The sequence below is a fragment of the Aethalodelphis obliquidens genome, unplaced genomic scaffold (assembly GCF_003676395.1).
Source record: "Aethalodelphis obliquidens isolate GAN/ISIS:26980383/991018 unplaced genomic scaffold, ASM367639v1 scaffold11, whole genome shotgun sequence".
NCBI classification, from domain to species: domain Eukaryota; kingdom Metazoa; phylum Chordata; class Mammalia; order Artiodactyla; family Delphinidae; genus Aethalodelphis; species Aethalodelphis obliquidens.
The window spans coordinates 36969774-36993906 of record NW_020837955.1 but is presented as its reverse complement, the minus strand read 5'-3'; the positions used below and the strand labels follow the sequence as shown (position 1 = coordinate 36993906).

Below are 24133 nucleotides of genomic sequence, written 5' to 3'. Positions count from 1 at the left end.
GTGAACCCTCCTCCAGGAAGCCTTCTCTGATTCCTCCCACCAGATGCTTGCCTCCCTACCAAAGTCTATATCCCCTGTCCAGTAGCAATCTGGCTGTGTGTGTCCCACCCAGCAGCATCCAGAGTATGGGGACTGCATCTGGTCACAACTTTGTCCCCATTGGGGCCTTCAGCTGATGTAGGGGGGTCCAAACCTGCTCTGGGATTGCCTGGCTTCCTAGCCTGGAGAGGGCACTGGCCCAAACATGGCCGCAAGCGTCAGCCCCAGTGAGGCCCCAAGTTTCCGCCCTTGGAGCTGCAGACAAAGGCCATGCTCACAAAAGGCACAGCGCGGTCACCTCTCCTGGAACAAAGAGACGGCACGTGGGCATCACCCTCGGTGGCGACGGACACTCCGAGCCTAGCTACCCGCACCACGCTGGTTGCCATGGCATGTTTTAATTAAGTGTAAGGATTTTGTGTCTTGATAACAGCAAAAACGACTCCCTTTTGTTTGTCTCCGCTCCCTCTGGGAACAGAGATAGGGTGTGGAGCTCAGAGCTGGTTCTCAGGGGAGGGATGGGGAGGGAGGCCCCTGCGGAGGGGCCCTGGGGAGGTGGGCTGCCCCTCTGACATGTCCCTGCTCCACTGCCCTGGGACCAGTTTCCCCTGTCAGGAGGCACCTCCTCAAGCTGTCGCCCATGATGGGATAAGGGCATGGGACAGTACTGGCAGGCTGATCTGTTCTCACTCCCTGGTAGGTAGCCTCCGCTTCCATCAGGGATCAAGACAAGGCCACAGAGGGACACAGAAGCAGAACAGGAAAATCAGAAAATCCAAAGCTGCTTCTGCCAACGGCCACCATGTGGCTGGTGGTACAGGTACAGGCCTGCCCATGTCTCAGCTCACATGCTGCCACTCCTTAGCCTAGTCCCCAGTGAGCCCCTTAGCTGCTTCTAGCCTGAGGCCAGCGTGCATTTATACGAAGAACCTGCATAATGAACCCTCCCATTAGTCCAAGGTCCCACCTCGTTTGCATTTTCATCTGAATTGAGCAAAATGAGCTGAGCAGAGACTGGGGGAGGCATTCTACGGGTGTAGAATCTCTGATCATACAGGTTAGGGACCTTGGAAATGGAGCCAGGATTCGAATCCAGGTGTGTCTGATGCCAAAGATCTTGGTATTCCCTCTCCCCAGCTGCCTATTCAACATTCCTTGGATGTGTACTGTGCTCAGAGCACTCACTCAGCCATGCACTGAGCCCTCTGGAACTTCTGGGGGGAGATAGATGAGGACTCCAATCCCGGGCTCATGGCCCAGGCCAGCGCTATCTGATGAAATAAAATGCCAGCCACATCCGTCATTTTAAATTTTCTAGTAGCCACCTTAACAAATGAAAAGAAACAAGTGAAATTGATTTTAATAAAAAATGTCTTTAGCACACTATCCAAAATATCATTTCAACATTTAATGAGATCATTTACATTCTCTTTTTCATATTAAGTCCTAGAAATCTCAAGTGTGTTTTACCCTTACAGCACCTCTCATTTCAGACGCCTCATCCTGTCGTGCCCCAAGCCTGAGCTCCTAACCATGACAGCACGTCCCACCCCTCTGCTTCTCTGAGCTCTTTCCCACACAAGATCTCCTTTTCTTTTTTTGGCTGCTTTGGGTCTTCATTACTGCGCACCAGCATTTCTCTAGTTGCAGCAAGCGTGGGCTACTCTTTGTTGCAGTGCACAGGCTTCTCATTGCAGTGGGTTCCCTTGTGGTGGAGCATGGGCTCTAGGTGAGCAGGCTTCAGTAGTTGTGGCATACGGGCTCAGTAGTTGTGGCTCGTGGGCTCAACAGCACAGTCTCAGTAGTTGTGCCACACAGGCTTAGTTGCTCCGCGGCATGTAGGGTCTTCCCGGACCAGGGCTCGAACCCATGTCCCCTGCATTTGCAGGCGGATTCTTAACCACTGCACCCCCAGGGAAGTCCAAGATCTCCTTTTATCCCCACATCAAAGCAGCGGGCACACACAGTTGCTCTCTTACGGGTGGGGTTGCCAGCCTCCAGATGGTCCCCAGTGATCCTTGCGTCTGAGTATTTACGTCCCCGTGTGGTCCCCTCCATACGAAAGAGGGCTGCCCTGTGAAACCAACAGTACATTGCAAAATGGCAGAGCGTGACTCTGAGGTTGGTCCTGAAATTCACTGCTTTCACCTTTGGATGCTCATTCTCAGGGAAGCTGGCCACCCTGTTGTGAGGACACTCAAGCAGCCCGACGGAGAGGTCCACGCGGCAAGGAACTGAGGCCTCCTGCCGACAGCCAGCGCTAACTTGCCAGGCAGGCAAGTGAGCTCTCTTGGAGGTGAATTCACCAGCCCCAGTTGAGCTTTGAGATGCCTGGAGCCCCACCCACCAAGAGCTTGACTGCAGCCTCCTGAGAGGCCCTGTGCCAGGGCCCAAATAAGTCACTCGTGGATTTCTGTCCCATGGGCTGTTTGAAATCCTAATTTTTTGTTTGAAGCCACTAAGGTTTGGGTAGCGATAGATAATTAATACACCAGGACAGACTTGGACACCTACCCAGGCTGACTCATCTCACAAGCCACAAGGCTGAGCAAACACAGCTCAGTCCTGGAGAATCCCAGCTCTGATATGGGCCCCAGGGACCCCAGTCAGGTGGCCCCCGCACCACGTGAGCCCCCCCACCGACCCCTCTGTCTCTAGCTGCCACTCCTCCTTCAGACACTTGGCACCAAATTGCTTTGTGACGCATTCATTCTCTCCATCACCCTCAAGGAATTATGACTGGCTCATCTCAAATCACAGGTCAGGCTAGATGGAGTGGCAGAGGCTGCAGCGGAGCAGGCAGGAAGGGTGCATCTCACTGCCCAGGCCTCCAAGTTATAAAAGAGTAACCCTTCACCCTGGCAAGCTCCTGCTCTCTCGCCAATCTCTCTCCTGCTGATGTCTTTTCCCAGATTGCTGCCGGAAAAGCCAAGGCTCCCTCTTAAACTCATTCACCCGGCCCACCTCCAGTTCTGAGGCAGCGAGTGTAAGAAATGGCCCCATTAAGAGCACACCACGGGGGACTTCCCCTGGTGGCGCAGTGGTTAAGAATCCGCCTGCCAATGCGGGACACAGGTTTGATCCCTGGTCTGGGAGGATCCCACATGCCACGGAGCAATTAAGCCCATGCGCCACAACTACTGAGCCTGTGCTCTAGAGCCCGCGAACCACAACTACTGAGTCCACGTGCCACAACTACTGAAGCCCGTGCACCTAGAGCCCCGTGCTCCACAAGAAAAGCCACCGCAGTGAGAGACCCGTGCACCGCAATGAAGAGTAGCTCCCGCTCGCCACAACTGGAGAAAGCCCATACTCAGCAACAAGGACCCAACGCAGCCAAAAAAAAAAAAAAAAAAGAGCACACCACGGAAGTTCCAGGGAGAGGGGCACATGTGCATGACATGGGAAGGAACCCACCCCCGCCCTCCCCCACGCCCACCCTCAAGTCTCCTCTGTTTTGAGGGACCCTTAGTCTTTAATTGTACAGGCTCAGGGGAGGGATAAATCAGGAACTTGAGATTAACATACACACAGTACTATATATAAGATGGATAACCAATAAGGACCTACGATACAGCACAGGGAACTCTGCTCAGTATTCTGTGATAACCTACATGAGAAAAGAATCTGAAAAAGAATGGATATATGTATATGTATAACTGAATCGGTTTGCTATACACCTGAAACTAACACAACATTGTAAATCAACCATGCACCAATAAAATTTTTTTTAATTAAAAAATTATTTTAAATAAAATATCTTTAAAAAAAAAACCACCTTACAGGTTTGATATTAACTCCCCACTCTCCTTCCTTCACGGTCTCCCCGAAGGATGGAGACAGGTGTGCAGGGGTGGTTTTAAGTTACCTTCCCCTTGGACTTCTCAGTACTAAGCAGTTACTTTCTCATTCCTACCCTCAGCACCTCCTACTTCCACTGCCCAGCCCCTCAGGGACCAACCTACCAGCCCCCAAGCTTGGAGGTATGAGGGGGGAGTCAGTACCCTGGAAACAGGCACCCTCAGAAATCCTCTCACCTCACGGAGTGTGGACTCAGATGTCACAGCCTGGCTGGCAGGATGGCACCATCACTCATGTGTCCATTTATCCAGCAGGCATGTCTTTTTTTTTTTTTAAACATCTTTATTGGAGTATAATTGCTTTACAATGGTGTGTTAGTTTCTGCTTTATAACAAAGTGAATCAGCTATACATAAACATATATCCCCACATCTCCTCCCTCCTGCATCTCCCTCCCACCCTCCCTATCCCGCCCCTCTGGGTGGTCACAAAGCACCGAGCTGATCTCCCTGTGCTATGCGGCTGCTTCCCACTAGCTATCTGTTTTACATTTAGTAGTGTATATAAGTCCACAGCAGGCATGTCTTGAGGGCCCAGGAAGTCAGCTCAGGTGCTGAGCCAACTGTGTGGGCACAGAAACGAGAGGCTCGGGGACGTCCTCCATCTGGCCGTATGCCCAAGTGTGCTGTGATGACGCTGTGCACGTGCCATGCACACGTGCGGGTGATTGGGTGGGGGCATTTCTTTTTTTTTAATAAATTTATTTATTTTATTTGTTTATTTTTGGCTGTGTTGGGTCTTTGTTGCTGCAGGTGGGCTTTCTCTAGTTGCGGCGAGCGAGGGCTACTCTTCGTTGCGCTGTGCGGGCTTCTCATTGTGGTGGCTTCTCTTGTTGCAGAGCACAGGCTCTAGGCACACGGGCTTCAGTAGTTGTGGCACGCAGGCTCAGTAGTTGTGGCTCGTGGGCTCTAGAGTGCAGGCTCCGTAGTTGTGGCGCATGGGCTTAGTTGCTCCACAGCACGTGGGATCTTCCTGGACCAGGGCTGGAACCCGTGTCCCCTGCATTGGCAGGCGGATTCTTAACCACTGCGCCACCAGGGAAGTCCTGGTGGGAGCATTTCTTGACTTTGTTAGTCTAGTTAATGAATCAGCTATTTAAGATTTTACTCAACTGGTATGTTCTTTGTTTTTTGTCACTTTGAATGGTTTTGCTCCAAGCGGATTCTCCACACTGAAGCTAGAGTGAACTTTTCAGAGCCCAAATTTGATCTGTATCGTTCTCCTGGTGAAAACCCTCAGAAAGCTTCCCACTGCTCTCAGGATAAGGACAAAACCCCGTAACATGGCCTTGACCCCCTTCCCCCACCATATATTGTCCCACCCTCGCTCCCTGCTCTCAGCTCCAACGCCACAGTCCCTTGCAGCTGCCCCAGGGCCTTTGCTCAGGCCTCCCTCCCTCTTTATCTTCCTTTCTAGAAGGCGGAAGCTGCCCAACAGCCTTTTCCAGGCCCTCCTTACATCACGTGTCTGCCGTTTGCAGATGCCTGCATCCTTTACAACAGCACAGCTCATTTGTGTGGTTAGTTACTTGCTCTGCCTCCTCCATAGCCCAGAAGCTCCATGAGAGCTGCAACTGTATCTGGTTTTGCTCACCATGGTGCCCAAAACACCCAGACTAGTCCCTGGTACATAATATCTGCTCAATAAACATTTGTTAAATAAATGAATGAATTATGAACTCCAGACCCCAGCTTCTGAAATTAAATGTCCTCAGCCCCTACTGCCTAGCATTTCTCCAGGTATCGGGTCCTCTCTCCAACCTCAGTCTCCCCATCTTTTAAAGGGGTTATTAATTCTTTCCTGGCCTCCAGAACAGGGTGGTTTTGAGACTCACAAAAGCTAGCAGGGGCCCTGCAGTGTGGTGCTTAAAAACATGGGCTTTGGTCTCTGAAGGACCAGAGTGCGGATCCCTGTTCAGCCCCCACTGGCTGGGCAGTGGTTATCCTGCTGGTATTGCTTATAATTGCACGCGATTCCATCAACATTTGCACCTGAACATGTAAGATATTCTAAGTTCTCATTATTCGTTCATATATCTCCTAACATCTTCATAACTTTGTGATACAGTGATTTTTGTACCCCATATAGCACCAACATGTAAAACAGGTTTTCTCCTTTACAGACAGGGTTTTCACATTTATTCTCCTCATGAAGACTATTATCCCCACTTCTAGATGATGAAACTAAGGCTCAGAGAGGTCCACTGACTTCCCAAAGCCACGCAACTGGGAAATACAGTGACAACCCAAGTCATGCTGCAAAGTGGAGCCAGGAATCCCCACCATAGGGTGGTGGGTGAGGGCTCGGCCCAGGACGCGGCACCGTGCCACACACACAGCACTCAACAAGCGCAGGCACCACTCGCTGCCCAAGCAACAGCCCAGGAAGGCAAGTGCCCAGGAAGGCAGGACAGTGGTTCTGTGCCCACCACCCCTCCACTGGCGCTGAGCCTGGAGTGTTCAGGAATTACTGGTCGTTGATATGCACTCTCTCTCTCTCCATTTGCCTTCACTTAAGGACCATCCCCTGTCCCTGTCAGTCCTGTGCCACAGGTCAGCATGCCTGCATGCAGGTCCTGCCCTGCAGATGGACCCTTGTGGCACCCAGAGACTCCTGCCAGCCTCAACCCTTCACCAGGGAAGAAGGCCAGCTACACCAATGAAGACGAGCCCCCTCCCGGTGCCTTGGTCACTGCAGGGACAGGTCAGAATCTCTAACAGATCCAGGGGTTCTCAGTCCAGAGAACCCGGGACCCTCATCCTCCCTCCAGGCCATTTGCCTTCTGCTGCAGAGAGAGGGCCTGGTGGGCTGAGATGCTGTGTTTTTGGAATCCCAGGACACCATTTCCATAGAGCAGCCCCAATTGACACCCACTGGGGTCCCACGTGAAGGGCGGAGCGGGGGGTGTTTGATGGCTCGGTGTGCTCATGAGGCTCGTGGATCACGAAAACGATTAGAGTTACAGTCCAAACGCCCGGCTCCAGCACAAAGCGCCTGGCCTATTCATCCTGCCCCTCAGTGGGCCCGGCCGCCACACCCCACCCATACCTCTGCCCAGAAAAGAGAGGTTCATTACTTGCTGCAGTGGGTCATATGGACACAAATTTCACTGCACATTCTTTAGACAGAATTAACCAAGAACGGCAGCAGAGGCCACCGCTTTCCCCCCACTATGCCCTCCATTTCCCTGACGCTCTTGTCCCCGGAAAAGCAGAGAGGAGTGTGGGCACTCAACTGCCCCAGCCACAGAGATTACCCCGTCCGTTTACTAAGGAGCAGGGCTGGCCTCAGCATCGTGTAGCAAAGGTTAATGACCACGTCTCTCCCAGACTGTCTCCTTTCCTTAACTGGTTCTTGCCAGCTTAGAATGGAAGCCTGCTTTCAGCAAAGATGCCTATATATTTACAGGAAGAACAAGGAGATGGTTTGCCTCGGGGCTAAAAGTACTTACCTAAAATAACAAGTGTAGGCAAAGATGTATAGAAACTGAGCCCTCATCCATTGCTAGGGGGAATGTAAAATGGTGCAGCTGCATGGAAAAGTTTGACAGTTCTTCCAAAAACAAAAAACACAGAATCATCATATGACCTAGTAATTCCATTCCTAGGTATATATCCAGAAGAACTGAAAGCAGGGACTCAAAGATACTTACACATCATGTTCACAGCAGCACTATTCAAAATAGCCAAAGGTAGGCAAAACCCAAGCAACCCCATCTGTCCATTGATTGATAAATGGGTAAACCAAATGTGGTCTATCCAAGCAGTGGAATATTATTCAGCCTTAAAAAGGAATGAAATTCTGATACATGTTACAGCATGGATGAAACTTGAAAACATGCTATGTGAAAGCAGCTAGATACAAAAGGACAAATGTTGTGTGACTCCAATTACACATGTCTATTCATTTGTCCAATTACATTTGTCTATTCTGAGGCACCCAGAATAGACAAATCCATAGAGACAGAAAGAAGGATGGTGGTGGCCAGGGGCTGGGGGAAGGGAGAATGCAGAGTCATTGTTTAATTAGTACAGAGCTTCAGAGTCAGATGATGAAAGAGCTCTGGAAATGGAAAGTGGCAATGGTTGCACAACATCGTGGATGTGCTTAATGCCACTGAATTGTATGCTTAAAATTGATAAAATGGCAAAAGAGAAAAAAGTGCTGTCTATAAGCAGAAGGTCCTTTCCTTTCAAGGTTCAGTTTCATTCTTCACTCAACCGTAGTTCACTGCGAGTCAGCCTCAAGGAAGAATGGAATAAAGTGTTCTGTATCCATAAGGAGCTCCCTATGAGTGGGTTCTGGGTGCAGACACTTAGATCACAGTCCTAGTACAGGGAGATCATAAAGATACTGTCCAGCGAGTAAAGCTCAAGGTTCAAGGAAGAAGCCCGCAGTATGGTAGCCCAGCTCCCACCTGAAACCTCTCCGCAGGTTTTGGGGCTTGGAGGCAGCAAAGGTGACAAGTCACCCCCCAGTGTATTCATGGGGGAGGAACAGAGGGAGAAATGGGGGAGGCGGGGCAGCCAGGGGGGTTCAGCAGGCCTAGAGTGCCACCTCTGCCCTCAGTTTAACCCTTCATCTACCCTGCCAAAGAGAGCTGAGAGGTCTGCTAGCCCCACAAGTGTTATCAATTAATAATAATCAGAAGACGAAGGCAAAGACAATCTAACTCTCACTGAGTGCTTCCTGTATACAGGCCAAGCACTGTGCCAAGAGCTCCACCTGCATTTCCTTATTTAATGCGCCCCACAACCCCAGGGGGTAACCAACATTATTATCATTTTACAAATGAGAAGACTAACCTGTCCGAGGTCACAGGTAGAAAGACAAACTGTCAGTTGGAAACTCTGCACAAAAAGCATTTTTCTTTTCTTCTCAAAATGAGTAGGGCACATGCCTGAGGGCTAAAAACTCGTACACCGTAGGTGGTTTTTTGAACCCTAAACTTCCCCCCATTTGTCTGTCTCCAGAGCTGACCTCCGAAGACACCAGCCAAAAATGTGGGGCAAACTTATCACCCTGAATTATCTGTGGACTTAGGTCTTTGTCGGATTTTTAAGTATCCAGTGGCTCTGACCTGGGACGGGGCTCGGAGGGGCTCAGGAAGAGGCCTGGACTGGACTCAGACTCCCTGCTGCCCTCCTTCTGGAACAAGCTCCAGCGCTTGCTCACTCAGTGAGGCCTGAAAGATGTTGATGCTGGAAGACAGTCTCTAATACAGATGCCCGGCATTGGCCGTGGGTTGCATTCATGGGCATGCTCTCACTTAACCCCTTGAGAACTCTGTGGAGTAAAACATCCTATCTTCGTTTCTCAGATAAAGAGCTGAGGCTCAGAGGGGCAAGACGACTTGTCTCCGAGTTCCAGAGGGAGCGCGGAACCAGCTACATAATTTTCAAGGCCAGTGCTAAATGAAAACGTGGGGTCTGCTGTTTAAAAGTGATTCAGAATCTCAGGATGCTGACAATAGGAAACCAGATGCAGGGGCCCTTCTGAGTGTGGGAACAGGTTGCAGGCCTGTGAAGTCAGCCCAGGGAGTTAGAAATGAGCCAGGATCTCCGGGCACATGTTCCAGAACGCAACAGCTGCCTCTTCTGCCCCCTAAACACAGCTGCCCTGGGGCCCCGGGGCTGCAGCCCGCAGAGTGGGGAAGGGGCCTGTGAAGTGAGACAGTGACTAAAGGCCTCGACAGAGCCAGGTCACAGACTCCAGCTCCTATGTCATTGATCGCATTAGCTCAATTCAATTGTGATTCTCTCTAATTACAATCCTTTTCTAGGAACAAGAGGGCCAAACTGAATTAGGAGGGGGAAACAGCCCATACTTTCATTCAGAAAAAAAAAAAAAATTGGAATAAAAGCAAAATTAGATTTCACTCTGTGGGTCCTGGATTGAGGAGCTAGAGGACCCGGGCTGAGGCTTGCCTCTGCCACTTGACCTTGCACGGCTACCGAGAACCAAGGCTTCTCCACTCATAGCCTAGTTTCCTTACCTGTGAAATGGGAATAAAATAGCTATTTTTGGAATTTTTATGAAGATTAAGATAGACAGTGCAGCGGTAAGTACTTTATCTTTGGAGGATGCTCGTAAAAATTACATTCTCCTATTTAATTTCAGGAGTGTCATGGTGCGCTGAGGTACAGTCACAGTATCCCTGGAAGTGCCTGGAAGTCAAGTTAAGAACTGCTAAAATAAGGAATGTAAAGGCACAATGCAACCAAATATTTATGGTTATTTTGTGGGATTTCAAGCCACTGTAATATGAATACACTGAATTCGAAAAGCTTTGTTGAAATATTCAGCCTTTTAAACAAATAAGCCAGAGGACCTATGCATTATTTTATTCTGCTCTAGCATGAATATTTCATAAATTACATGCAATTATTAACAACATCAACACTAGCAAATTAATTACTGTCAATTCATATTAATAAAATTGCATTTTGTAATAAATAAAGTTAGTTTACCGTGCCCCATCAGTCTCAGAGGTATTCACATTTGTCAATTGTCCTCTACTTCAGGCTAAAACAAAAGTAATCAAATAACTAATTATTGTACTAAATGTAGCACTGCTTTCCCGTCAATGAAAACTCACATTATTTATAACCCTTAGGACTGAATATTCAAATCTGTGTTGATTCCTACGCTACGAGGAACTGCCAGCCCTCCCCCTTTTCACCTGCTCCCTCAGCCTCCACCCTCGGCCACCCAAGGAACAACATGAGGGTCACCTGGACATTGGTGAAGATGTCTCAGCAAGTGGTCAGTGGTCATTGCAGTGAACAAGAACTCAAGCAAAGGTTGCCAAATCTGCTGGAAGCATCCCCAATGCCAGTGGCCAGGTGTCCCATTTCTTGAATTCAGCGCGACACAGGTTTCCTCTACCATTGTTCATTCTTACAAATAAAAATTCCTTCTCCAGAGTTGTAACTTGAGATTACAACACCGATTCGTCTCCAGGTATCCATTTCAAAGCCTGGGGGTCGGCTTACCAACATGAAATCAAAATAACAACAATGACAATTATCTACCGCGCTCACTGCAGAGTTAAATCACATGTTCTTGATTTCACCTGACGCTCACTCACAATTTAGTGCGTTAGTAGTTCCATTTTACAGGTGGAAAGACTAAAGTCAGGAAGGACGAAGGGCAGCCAAGCCTGCCCTGCTGACCTCACCTCCCCTGAGATGTCCACTGAACACCCCCAAGGTTCCCTCAAAGTAGCAACAAACAACTGGAAGCTTGTGTTAGGCCAGGCCAGGGGTTGGCTTCCTCCCTGGGGATGCTCAGGCCTGGACAAGCAGACAAAACATTTGGCCAATCCCACATGGGCCAGTGGCATCTTACACCCTCCGTATTTAACCACCAGTTAAAATATGTGTCAATACAAATGGCCAACAGGTACATGAAAAGATGCTCAGCATCACTATTAATAAGGAAAATGTAAACAAAAACCACAAGGGAGACAACACCTCACACCTATTAGAATGACTCATCAAAAAACCGAGAGAAAGCAAGTGTTGCCGAGGATGTGGAGAAAAGATCAAACTTGTGCACTGTTGGTGGGAGTATAAATTGGTTCAACCATATGGAAAACAGTATGGAGGCTCCTCAAAAAATTTAAAATGTTGCAGCAATCCCGCTTCTGGGTATATATCCAAAGGAAACGAAGTCAGGATCTTGAAGAGATATATGCAGTCCCAGGTTCGCTTCAGCATTATTCACAAGTCAAGACATGGAAACAACCTAAGTGACCGTCAGCTAATGAGTGGGTAAAGAAGATGTGGTACAAATACACAATGGGGTATCATTCAGCCATGAGAACGAAAGAAATCCTGCCATTTGTGACTACACAGATGGACCTTATGGGCATTACGCTAAGTGAAAGAAGCCAAAGCCAAAGACAAATACTGTATGGTATCCCTTATGTGTGAAATCTAAAAAGAGCCAAAGTCATAGAAACAGAGTAGAATGGTTATTACCAGGGTTTGAGGTTTGGGGAAAATGGAGAGATGTTGGTCAAAGGGGAGAAACTTTTCAGTCATAGGAATGAATATGTTTGGGGATCTAATGTACAGCATAGTGATTATTATACTGTACTATATACTTGAAAGTTGCTAAGAGAGTAGATCTTCAAGGTTCTCATCACAAAAAAAGAAATGGCTGTTATGTGGGGTGACAGAGGTGTTAGCTAATGACACAGCGGTAATCATTTCACTGTATATAAGTGTATCAAATCAACATGTTGTACACCTTAAACTTACACCATGTTATATGTCAATTATATCTCAGTAAAGCTGGAAAAATTAAAAATACAGATCCATTTTCCCCCAAGGGGGAAATTCTTTTCTGAGATCTGTATAGATGTTTATAAGTGACAGAAATATGTCAAACTAATCACACACAAAAAAGGTTTCATCAGCAGTTTCTACCTAGATGCAGAATTATCAGAATGTGCCTTAGAGCCTGTATTAGTTTTCTATCGCTGCTGTAACAAATTACCCTGAACTTGGTGACTTCAAACAACAGAGATTTACTCTCAGTTCTGGAGTCCAGAAGTCTACAATCAAGGTGTTGGCAGGGTGTGCTCCCTCCAAAGCCTCTAGTGGACACTTGCCTCTTCCAGCTTCTGGTCCCCCCAGTGTCCCTTGCCTTGTAAATGCATCACTCCAATCTCTGCCTCCACCTTCCTTCTGTGTGTCTGCGCAAATGTCCCTCTTCTTATACGGACAGTAGTCACATTGGATTTAGGGCCCACCCTAATTGCATGTGCATGTGCATGGCCACATCTTACCTGGACTGCATTTGCAAAGACCCTATTTCCAAACAAGGTCACATTCATGGGTTCTGGATGGACATGAATTTTGTGTGGACACTATCCAACCCAGTGTAGAGTGTACTTCTTACTGTGACACAGGGGTACTTAGGCCACAGGTGCTGGCCTGTGCCAGGTCCCCAGGTTGGACACCAGAGTCATCGAACGCACAGGAGACAAACACATTCCATCAGGAAGCAGCAGATGAATCTCGGTGATCCCAAGGGGAAAAATGAAGTAAGTAACACAAATACCCTAAAACAGAATTACCCCGAACAGCAGTTTCTTAAAATAAAAACTCCAGATGGGAGGTTTTTTTTTTTTTTTTTTTTTTTTTTTTGTGGTACGCGGGCCTCTCACTGTTGTGGCCTCTCCCGTTGTGGAGCACAGGCTCCGGACGCGCAGGCTCAGCGGCCATGGTTCACGGGCCCAGCCGCTCCGCGGCATGTGGGATCTTCCCGGACCGGGGCACGAACCCACGTCCCCTGCATCGGCAGGCGGACTCTCAACCACTGCGCCACCAGGGAAGCCCAGATGGGAGGTTTTTATTGCAGGTTGATGACACACGTGAGTGAGTAAGGCTCATCATTTCAGTGAACATTCCCCATTCCCGAAACATGGAGAAATCAACCCACATCAAACAGGTGTTTTCCATTTATACGAAAAGGACAAACAGAAAGAGTCTTCAGTCATCCTCAAGAAAAAGAAAATATTGGGACATCGATTAGAAGCCACAGGTATATGTTCCACTAAAGTAATGCAACACACAAACCTCAAACCTAGGCTGCTTTGGAATGACCCCAATACATGATCCTTTCACTAATTAAAATGGAGACCTTTCAGGTTCCTAAACTCTTACAGCTCTTCTGCTGGAACCCGTGCATTTTCCAGAGGAGGAAACTGAGGCTCGAAAAGGTTGTCACGCCCAAACCACACAGCCAGGTGAGGCAGAGCCTAAAACTCTAGCGCCTGACTCCCAGTTCTCGGCTCTCTTTTTCTCTTTCCATCCCATTCTGCTACCTAAGAAATGTTTCTTCTTCAGAAACAAAGACCAAAAAAGCAGAAGCAGACACACACACACACAACACACACATGCATGGACACACATGCACACACACATACTATTCTAAAATCAGTAAAAATATGACATGACATTGTCCTTAATTAATTATGTTCTCTTCATATTTTTCTCTCTTCAAATTTGCTTTTTAACAACAGCAAGAGTTAGGGAGAGTGACTATATTAACTCTGAATTTCTTGCCTTTTAATAGTTGGTGTCACCACTTTCATGTGATACAAATTTAGTTGCCTTGCATCTAATTGAAGCACTGCACAAAAAAAAGGTAATTTGACATCCAAAGGAGGAGTGAGGGGAGAGCAGAGAAAGAAGGGACATATTACTTAACTTTGTGATGATAATTATTCGAACACAAAGACGCTTACAAGAACATTCTACGTTGGATATCAGCCAGAAAAATTAAACCTATGTTGCTGCTTCAATACATCTGAATACTAGGAATTGGCAGAAAAACATCTATTCTATGAATAATAGCCTCTACAATCCCAGAGGACAGCAGTACATGAATTTAAAAAAAAAAAAAAGAAAAGAAAAGAAAAAAGAAAGAAAGAAAGAAAAGAAAAAAATAGTCTGGAGCTTTTTCCAAAATGGTGCTAATGCACCACTGAAACTTAATTTTATAATTTACTGGCAGTCAAGATGGCAGGAAATAAAATAATTTGCTATATTCTGTGCAACAAACCCTGCTTTTCCTGGGAAGGGGTAATTATCCCCATGGAAAAAAAAAAAAAGAAAAAAATACGCCATCTCATATTAGGCTAAAGTCTCATCAAGAAGAGAAAAAGTGCCTCATTACACGTAATTACCAGGGAATTAGAAACATCATTTAACTAAATGAGCGAATAATGCTCAGGATATTGAAGAAACTTGCCTGCACTTCTGCAAAGCACTCTAAGTCCCATTACAAAAATTGCCCCTCTTTAATGGAATAATTTTAGGCCTTGTCTGCCTTGCTTTAAAAATAAAGAGCCTCCGAGAGGCAGAAAGAGGCTGAAACTGCCATAAACAACTGTTGAAAGGGACTGAAGAGAAGGCGCTGTCTCTCTTGGAGACCGAGACGCAGAATGCCTCATAATCTACCGTAATCATGAAAATTAAACCTGAGGACTTGAAAAAAGGATTACGCCTTTTAATTGTACTTCCCCAAGACTGCGATGTACTTGTGAGTATGTATTAGGGCTAACAGATGAAAGGTTTTCAGATTTGGGTCCAGCTTTCCTACTCCAATACAAAAGCAGTTACAGGTAGAAATGTTCTCTAAAAAACATAAAACTATAACATACCTGCAGACTGATGTTTATTATGGCTTAATGCAATGATTTTTCTAGCCACTCAAAAGCTTCCTGGCTTGGGTTGGGATCCCCTCCCCGTACACTCTTCACTTTTAATATTTGTCAAGATTCAGCATCAAAGCAGTGAATAAAATATGACTGTCCCACCTTCTTGCAACGATAACCTTCATTCATATGGGGAACCAAGAGAAGAAAATGCACCGATCCTGGTCGCTTCATCTGAGTTGATTTGGCTTTAGAGCAAGTTAAATTCAGAAAGGAACTGGTATTGGTCAGATTCTTAGAAAATGGCCAAAGAAGGAACTGAAGAGGCCACTTTAAAGAAGACACCAGAGTCAGGGGTACTGCAGAATCATCCTGAGGACCCTGCCCCAGGACCCCTCAAGGAGCTTCCCTGCAGTGAGGACCAGCCCCCTTCCCCAGGACAGGCACAACCAGAGCAATAAAAAATGCCATTCCCTGTGCTGTGGACTTTGAGCCGCATCCACAACTGCAACATCCCCATGTTAGCGGTGAGGAAGCCCAAACCAGCCCAAGGCCACAGAGCTCCCCGCTCAGGTTCCTTGTGGCCAAGTCCATATTCTTACATGTAAATCACGGTTGCCTCTCAGCAGGGCAGGAATGATGTTCCTACTTACACACCACGTCTGAATCCTCTGTCGTTTTGGAGGTTCCATGGTCCACATGCATTCCTTCCTGGTGCAGCTCTCATGAATGACAGTAAGAAGAGAAAAGGACAGACAGCCCGCACCGTGGGTGTGCTCATCACAAGCACCTGTCCTCAGGAAGCGTGGAGGTGGTGGGCAAGGAGGACAGGGTGCTGGGTAGGAAACCAGCACCCTGAGCCTGATCTGCCTCCCTGGGCCCCTTGGACATGTCCCTCCGAACCTCTTCCAAGTCCTAGGGCCCTGTAGCCAAGGAATCAAACAACAATGAAATGCAATTGGTTAGTTTTCTCAGGGATGAGAATGGCTTCATATAGATAAAGCTCTGGAAAGAGAAACCACTTTGGGGGTTGATAAAGGGCAAAGTGCCTGGGCTTCTCAAGTCCCCTATTTAACTCTGAGATGGAAATTGGCCCTACTGAAGTTTCCAGATGAGACAAAGGAAAGTTGACCTCTGATCCTAAGCTAACAGAACAAAGTAAAAGGACTGAGGAGTGACAGCTACTGTCTATCTCTTCTAAAGAAGATGAGTCAGGTTAACTGATCTACCCACTAAGATCACACAACTAGTAAGAACGTAGATCCACCTGCTTCCAAAACCGTTTTCCCGGACCACACAACACTACTCTCTCCAATGAGAATTAACAAGGAGTATTAATAACAATACCACTCACTGTGGCCTAGCTCTTCAAAATGTTTTTCAAAGTGTTTTCACAGCTGTTATTTCCAATGATGTAAATCAGGATGGCACAATCTCCATTTCACACCGAAACATGAAATGATCTGGACAAGATCATCCTGCCATTAGCCAACCAAGACAAGTGGCACTTCCTCCTGACCTGGTGGTCATAACAGTAGTGGTAGTAGAATAAAATCCGAGAGAGGATCCACCTGGCCTAAGATTTGCAAAAACAACCCCTTGGTTCATTTCATCAACCAAAATTTATTTTCAGTGTAGGCAATACCAGGAGACTCTAAATATTTGAACCACTACTTTTGTTTTCTAACTCTTTCCAGTCAGATCATCCATCTTATGCCATTTGTAAAGCAAAAATGTTTAAAACACATGAGCTAGCTAGTCAAGACCACACACTAAGCTCACATTTTGATCACCCCTCTGCTCCAGACACCACAGCAATGACAGCCAAATTGTAAGGGAAAACAAAAAGCGACAGATTCAGACTCCAAAACAAAAAATAAACATTCCTATGGACTTGAGTAGCTGATCTCTGGGACTGGAAGCAGGAAGCAGCAGCAGGGAGTTTAATTTCTGCTGGGTAGAAGGGACTACTAGACAGGAAGAGGGAAGTATAAAGAGAGAAAAATCAACATCAACAACGAAGGACCAAAAGTTAAAACCCCTATTCAAAACTCGGTGGGGGAATCCTGTCACAATGTATACGTATATCAAATCATCACACTGTATGTTTTAAATATCTTATAATTTTATTTGTCAATTAACCTCAGTAAAGCTGGAGGGTAGGGGAAAAAAGGCCTAAAAAAACAAAATTACAAGTCAGCCACCAAAATCAAAATTGAAACATGTATTAAACTCCAGATGAAACTGATTTTACAGCTCCGTCAACCAAAGATTTTATTTATGTTCAAAATATTCAAAGAGGTAAATGAAGGCATAAATTCATTTAAAGCAATTCAAGGAATTATACAATTGACCCTTGGACAACATAGGTTTGAACTGTGTGGGTCCACTTATACGTGGATTTTTTTTTTCAATAAATATGTACTACAGTACCACACAAGCCACTGTTGGTTGAAGCCACAGAGGTGGAACTGTGGATACAGAGGGCTGACTATAAAGTTATACACAGATTTTCAACTGCAAAGGGGTCAGTGCCCCTAACCCCCACATTGTTCAACGGTCAACTGTATATCAAAAATAGGCAAGTGGGGCTTCCCTGGTGGCGCAGTGGTTGAGAGTCCACCTGCCGATGCAGGGGACACGGGTTCGTGCCCTGGTCCAGGAAGATCCCACATGCCGCGGAGCAGCTGGGCCCGTGAGCCACGGCCGCTGAGCCTGCGCATCCGGAGCCTGTGCTCCGCAACGGGAGAGGCCACAACAGTGAGAGGCCCGCATACCGCAAAAAAAAAAAAAAAATAGGCAAGTGTAAAGCAAGAAGAGGTAGATATGAAAAGAACTGAAACCCTAGAAATGAGAAAAACTTACTAGGTGGAATAAATTCTGGACTAGATACAAAGAGAGAACTAGTAAATTGGAAGACCATTCTGAGGAACTCACCCAGAACACAGCATGGAGAGAAAATAAAATTAAAATATAAAAGAGCAATTAAGAGACATGGAGGAAGAATTATAAGATTCCAACATTCATCAAGCAGGAGCCAGAACAAGAGAATACAGGGAATACTGGACAAGCAATATTCAAAGATATAAATGCTGAAAATCTTCCAGAATTGAAGATTTGTACTATATTTTGAGTATCAAGCAGGGATATAAATAAATCCACACCTAGAAACACCACAGTGAAAGCACAGAATATAAAGGATACAAAGACAATTTTGCAGAGTGTGATGGTTAATTTTATGTGCAACTCGGCTGAGCCATTATGCCCAGATACTTGGTCAAACATTATTCTGGATGTTTCTGTGAGGGTGTTTGGGATGAGATTTATACTTAAATCAGTAGACACTGAGTAAAGCAGATTGCCCTCCATAATGTGGGTGGGCCCCATCCAATCAACGGAAGGCCTGAATAGAACAAAAGGTTGACCTTCCCCAAGCAGGAGAGGTTCTGCCACAGACTGCCTTCAGATTTCATGTGCAACACTGGCTCATTCTACTTCACCAGCAAGCTGCCTTTGGATTTGAACTGCAACTCTTTCCTCAGTCTCCGGCCTGCAGCCTATTCTATCAGATTTTGGACTCACCAAGCCACCAAAATTGCATGAGCCAATTCCTTAAAACAAGTATCCACACACAAACATACACACACACACACACACCCCTTATTGGTTCTCTCTGGAGAATCCTGACTAATACACAGAGGGGGAAAAAAGACAGATGTTCTGTAAAGGGACAATAGTCTCACAACAGACCTGTCAACAGGAAATACAGATGATTTTAAAAAAAAAAGGATGCTGAGGAGAAAGTAACTTTCAAGTTAGAATTTTATATCTAGCTAAACTATCCTTCAAGAGTGAGGACAAAATAAAGGCATTATCTGGAATACAGACATATACTCAGGTTCTTACTAGGAAAAAAAAAAAAAAACTACTAAAGGATATATTTCAGCAAGAAGAAAAATTAACCAAAGGGAACAAACAACTATGGGCAAAGATAAAAAATATATATGTTAACACATTTAATTAACTGCTAGATTATACAAAAAAAAACTTTGATAATTTAAAATTGGGTAAAACTAAAACTATAAACATCAATTAAAGGATAGTGGAATAGAGTGTTCAGTGAGTAGGTAACATATGAGAGACCACTGTGGTTGATGGGAAGAGGCTAGAATTACTGAATAATTATAGAGTATGACAGAAAATTTTACAGTTAATTATGAGTGTTAACATTTTAAGGGTAACTACCAACTTATAGTTTCCAAACCAGAAGTGAGGTGGAAGAATAGGGAGGAACATGAAAAACTCTATCAATCCAATAGAGAGCAGAGAAAGAGGAAAGAGAAAACAAAAGCATAGTAAACAAAAATGTGCAATAAGACAGTAGAAACTGTAGAAATAAACTCATGTTCAGTGATCACACACACACACACAAAATCTAAATGGATTAAATTCATCAGTTAAAAAACTGATATTATTAGATTGCTTTTGCATTTTTAATCCAGGTATGAGATACTTAAAATAGATATACGTGGGCTTCCCTGGTGGCGCAGTGGTTGAGAGTCCGCCTGCCGATGCAGGGGACACGGGTTCGTGCCCCGGTCCGGGAAGATCCCACATGCCGCAGAGCGGCTGGGCCCGTGAGCCATGGCCGCTGAGCCTGCGCATCCGGAGCCTGTGCTCCGCAACGCGAGAGGCCACAACAGTGAGAGGCCCGCGTACCGCAAAAAAAAAAAAAAAAAAAAAAAAAAAATAGATATACATGAAATCCCCAAGGCTGAAAACATACATATATATAAATATACATGACATGCAAATGTTAACCAAAATAAAGCTCACAGGGTAATATTACATCAGATAATACTTAAAGCAAAAGGTATTCATAGGGATGAAGAGGCATACTTTGTAATAATTAAAGGAAAAAATCCACCTAGAAGTTATAATAATCATAAACTTGTATATATCTGATAACATAGCCTCAAAATATTGTAATTCATAAAATATATAAACATACATAAAGCAAAAGGCAAAAAAATACACAAAGAAAAATCAGAATTACAAGCAGAAACTGACAAATCAACATAGTGAGAGAGCTTAACACATCAGAAAACTGACAGATGATATAGTTCAAAATTAATAAGAACATAACAGGACTTCCTTGGTGGCAGAGTGGCTAAGAATCCTCCTACCAATGCACGGGACACGGGTTCGAGCCCTGGTCCAGGAAGATCCCACATGCCACGAAGCAACTAAGCCTGTGTACCATAACTACTGAGCCTGTGTGTCACAACTACTGAAGCCCCCGTGCCTAGAGCCTGTGCTCTGCAACAAGAGAAGCCCGCGCACCACAACAAAGAGTAGCCCCGTTCGCCGCAACTAGAGAAAACCCACGCGCAGCAACAAAGACCCAACGCAGCCAAAAATAAATAAATAAATGTATTAAACAAACTAAAAAGCAATTTAAAGATTGGGTCTATTTAAAGAAAAAAAAAAAGAACATAACAGATCTGAACAACAAAATCAGCAATCTAATAAATATAAAAACTGAACCATGCACCTGACAAGTAGAGAAAAAAAATCTTTGTAGATGTATAAAAACCTACTTGTGTCACAATGGAAAACTTAAATCACAAAAATTGGTATCATTCAAAGGGTAAGCTGTGACGAAGTGAGAGTGGCATGGACATATATACACTACCAAACGTAAGGTGGATAGCTAGTAGGAAGCAGCCGCATGACACAGGGAGATCAGCTAGGTGGTCTGTGACCACCTAGAGGGGTGGGGTAGGGAGGGTGGGAGGGAGGGAGATGCAAGAGGGAAGAGATATGGGAACATATGTATAACTGATTCACTTTGTTGTAAAGCAGAAACTAACACACCATTGTAAAGCAATTATACTCCAATAAAGATGTTAAAAAAAAAATTGGTATCATTCAGACCACTCTTTCTGACTACACTGTCATTAAGCTATAAATCAATTAAAAAATAGCCCACATGTTTGGAATTTTAAATGTACATCTCAATAATTCATGGGTAAACGAGGAAAACTCAGTGGAAATAATTATTAAGTATGTGGAACCAAACAACTATGAAATAACTCATATCAAAACTGGTGAGATACAATGAAGAATGTACTTAAAAGTAAATATATAGCTTTATATACATTTATTTTAAAATAAGACTGAGAATTAGTGAGTTTTGTGTTCCAGTAAAGAAGCATGAAAGAGAACCAAAGAGCCAGACTGATCTATAAAAGTCACAAATAATCAATATCAGGAATAGTAAAGTAAACAGTAAAGATTTTTTAAATCAAAAGAATACTAGGAACAATAAATTTGAAAATTTACATGAAATAAATAGGTTTTTAAAATATATATGTTCAAATTACTAAAATCGACTCAAAAGAATTTGCCTAAATAAATCAAATTGAACTGCTAATGTAGAGTCTCTACCACCCCTAACACTTAAAGCCTACAAGGTCCAGATGATTTTCTACACAGCTTTTACCAAACTTTCAAGGAATTTATAATCATTGTTTTAAATCATTTCAGAGACTAGAAAAATTAAGGAAGCTACCCAATTTATTTTATAAGGTGAACATAAACTTGATACAACTGGACAAGGTCCGTACAAGAAAGAATAAATGGACCTATAGAACTGCATCTCAGAGACTCCAAGAAATGCAAGTAAGGCAAGAAATACAAAAGAAGACACAGCCTACATACCACTGCAAAAAATAGCCCCAGACCAAATATGTCGGTGGAAGCAAGATCTCCATTTCTCAGGGGCCCCAAGGTCTCTGCTCCTCGGTGCACACCTCTGTTCCCTTCTCCTTAACTTACCTGCTTGCACGTGGGCCAGAAGTGGCTTCCCCAGCCCCTAAATATGTAGGACCCACCATTCAGTTGTGGAACCCACCACCATTGCCTCAGTCTCTTTAGTGCCCTAGGAGGGAATTCTATTTGATCCAACTCATCTTTCTTCAGCAAGACAACAAAAGTCCAAGGTCACTACTCCAGGTCCAACCAGAAAGTCAGCTGCCCTTGAGTCAAGTATTACCTTAAGTCCATTTAAATGTGCTGGAGAGGGGTGAGCTGAGGTTATATACACAGTCCTGTGGCTTTGTGTCCATCCCATGGAGCCTTGGTCCAGGACTGAAAGTACAATTGTGCAGAAGATATGTTGGGGGGTGGTAATTTGAGAGACTTTTTTTTTCTAACAATGATTATTATCATGATATGTAATATATTTACATTTGGTATGTATCCACATAATGTTCATTCACTACACCTCCAATATCTCTAGGCTTAAGAGAAAAATATCTAATTCTTATCTCCTTCCTCTCAGCCTCAGGCCACTTCGCTGGCTTATGTGCCTGCCCGACCCAGTAAACTGTAAGCTTCTTGAAGACAAAAGCAAAAATTCATCTTTGATTAATTATAACAACAATCATACATCAATTATATCTCAATAAAGTTGGGGACAATAATAACATCACCAATTAACATTTTGTAATGGTAACAGACCATATATCAGTGTTAATCACTTTATACCCATTATCTCATCTAATCCTTATAACCACCCTATGAAATAGGCACCACATTATTACCACCACATAAAAGACCAAGGACATGGGGCTCAGAAATTAAATAACAACCGCAAATTCCATAGTTAGCTAGTAACAGCAACTACACTCAAACCCAACATGTCAGCTACAGACCCCACCATCCTGAACCCAATGCTGTGTCCAAGTCAGGTCATTTAGAAGTGTAGGTGGGTGGATGGATGGATGGATGGATGGATGGATGGATGGATGGACAAACGGATGGACGGACAGATGGATAGATGGGTGAATGGATGGATGGATGGGTAAATGGGTGGATGGAGGAAGGGAGGAATGGATTGATGGATGGGTGGGTAGATGGTGGATGAATGAAAATGTTAGGAAAACAAAAAGTGACCCACAAAGGGAATACTTTGGTGGCCAGTGAGCTTAGTGGCATTAAGGCACGTTCCTGAGTAAGGTTAAGGGCATGGATTTGTTATATTCCTACTCTAGGTAAAACCTGGACCCCTAATAAAAAATCCCTACCACTGGTCCTAAAAGCGTAAGGGTCTTGTGTGTGTGTGTGTGTGTGTGTGTGTGTGTGTAAGAGAAAGGGGGGGGGAAGGGATGAGGGACAGAAATAAACACACGGTGTCAATTCTCTTTTAGGAGCTTTCACAAATCTGAGTTTGTCTGGATCAGCACAAACCCACCCTCACAAATGCTAGTGGGTCAGAAGGGTCATCTTCTCATGAAAGACATCTTATTATGCTCTAGAGACCACGGAAGCAAGTCAGAAAGGTTTTAGCACCTTTGTTCACCTCTAAACATTTGCCTTTTATAACAACGTTAAAAGCAAAAGGCTCTGAAAGAATGAAATGCCTTTTGAAAAAAGACTTCACACTTCCTTCTAATTCTCCTACTTGTGTCAGTTAGGTTCAGTCAGGGGAGCAGAGACACCACGAGGTCATGGAATAGGGCTTTATTATAGGAATCTGACCATATATAGTTGTGGGAAAAGCTGAGGGAGGGGCGTAAAGGTCTGGAAGGGATGCTGGAGGATCAGCAGTCACCAAGCTGTCTATCAGAGAGGGCAGGCATGTCCAGACACCAAAAGGACTGCAAAGGGAAGCTGGGGCAAGGCCTCTGCACAGCTGCAGTCCTGTCATTCTGCAGCCACCCATCTGGTGGTGGGCCTCAGGGCCAAGAGTCAGAAAGAAATGCTAGATGCAGATCAGAAGAAAGCGAGGAACCCATCAGACACCTCTGCTGCCATCCATCACTGCACCTGACATCCAACAAACCTCGGAGAGTAATGGCCATCCCAGTCTGTGTATGTTCCTCTTTGGGCCAACTCTAACCCGGAAACAGGCAGGCAAGGGGATGCTGGGAAACGTAGTTCTCAGCTTAACCAAAGCAACCCAGCACAGTCCACCAGACTCCTTTAATTAAATATAGAATACTTAACGTTATTACTCACATCTTTGGGGAGACTGTGCGTTTTAATCATAATTACA

The 24133-nt window shown here is 45.0% G+C and overlaps 1 protein-coding gene across 1 annotated transcript in view; it reads right to left on the bottom strand.

Moving 5' to 3' along the window:
- Window positions 1-13998: 13998 nt before the first annotated feature.
- Window positions 13999-24133, bottom strand: part of BUB3 (BUB3 mitotic checkpoint protein) — a 29156-nt gene continuing 19021 nt past the window's right edge. Inside the window, exon 8 of the mRNA XM_027112856.1 lies at window positions 13999-15995. Within this exon, the coding sequence (XP_026968657.1) occupies window positions 15869-15995 (127 nt within the window). The 3' untranslated portion in view covers window positions 13999-15868. The remainder of the gene's footprint in view (window positions 15996-24133) is intronic.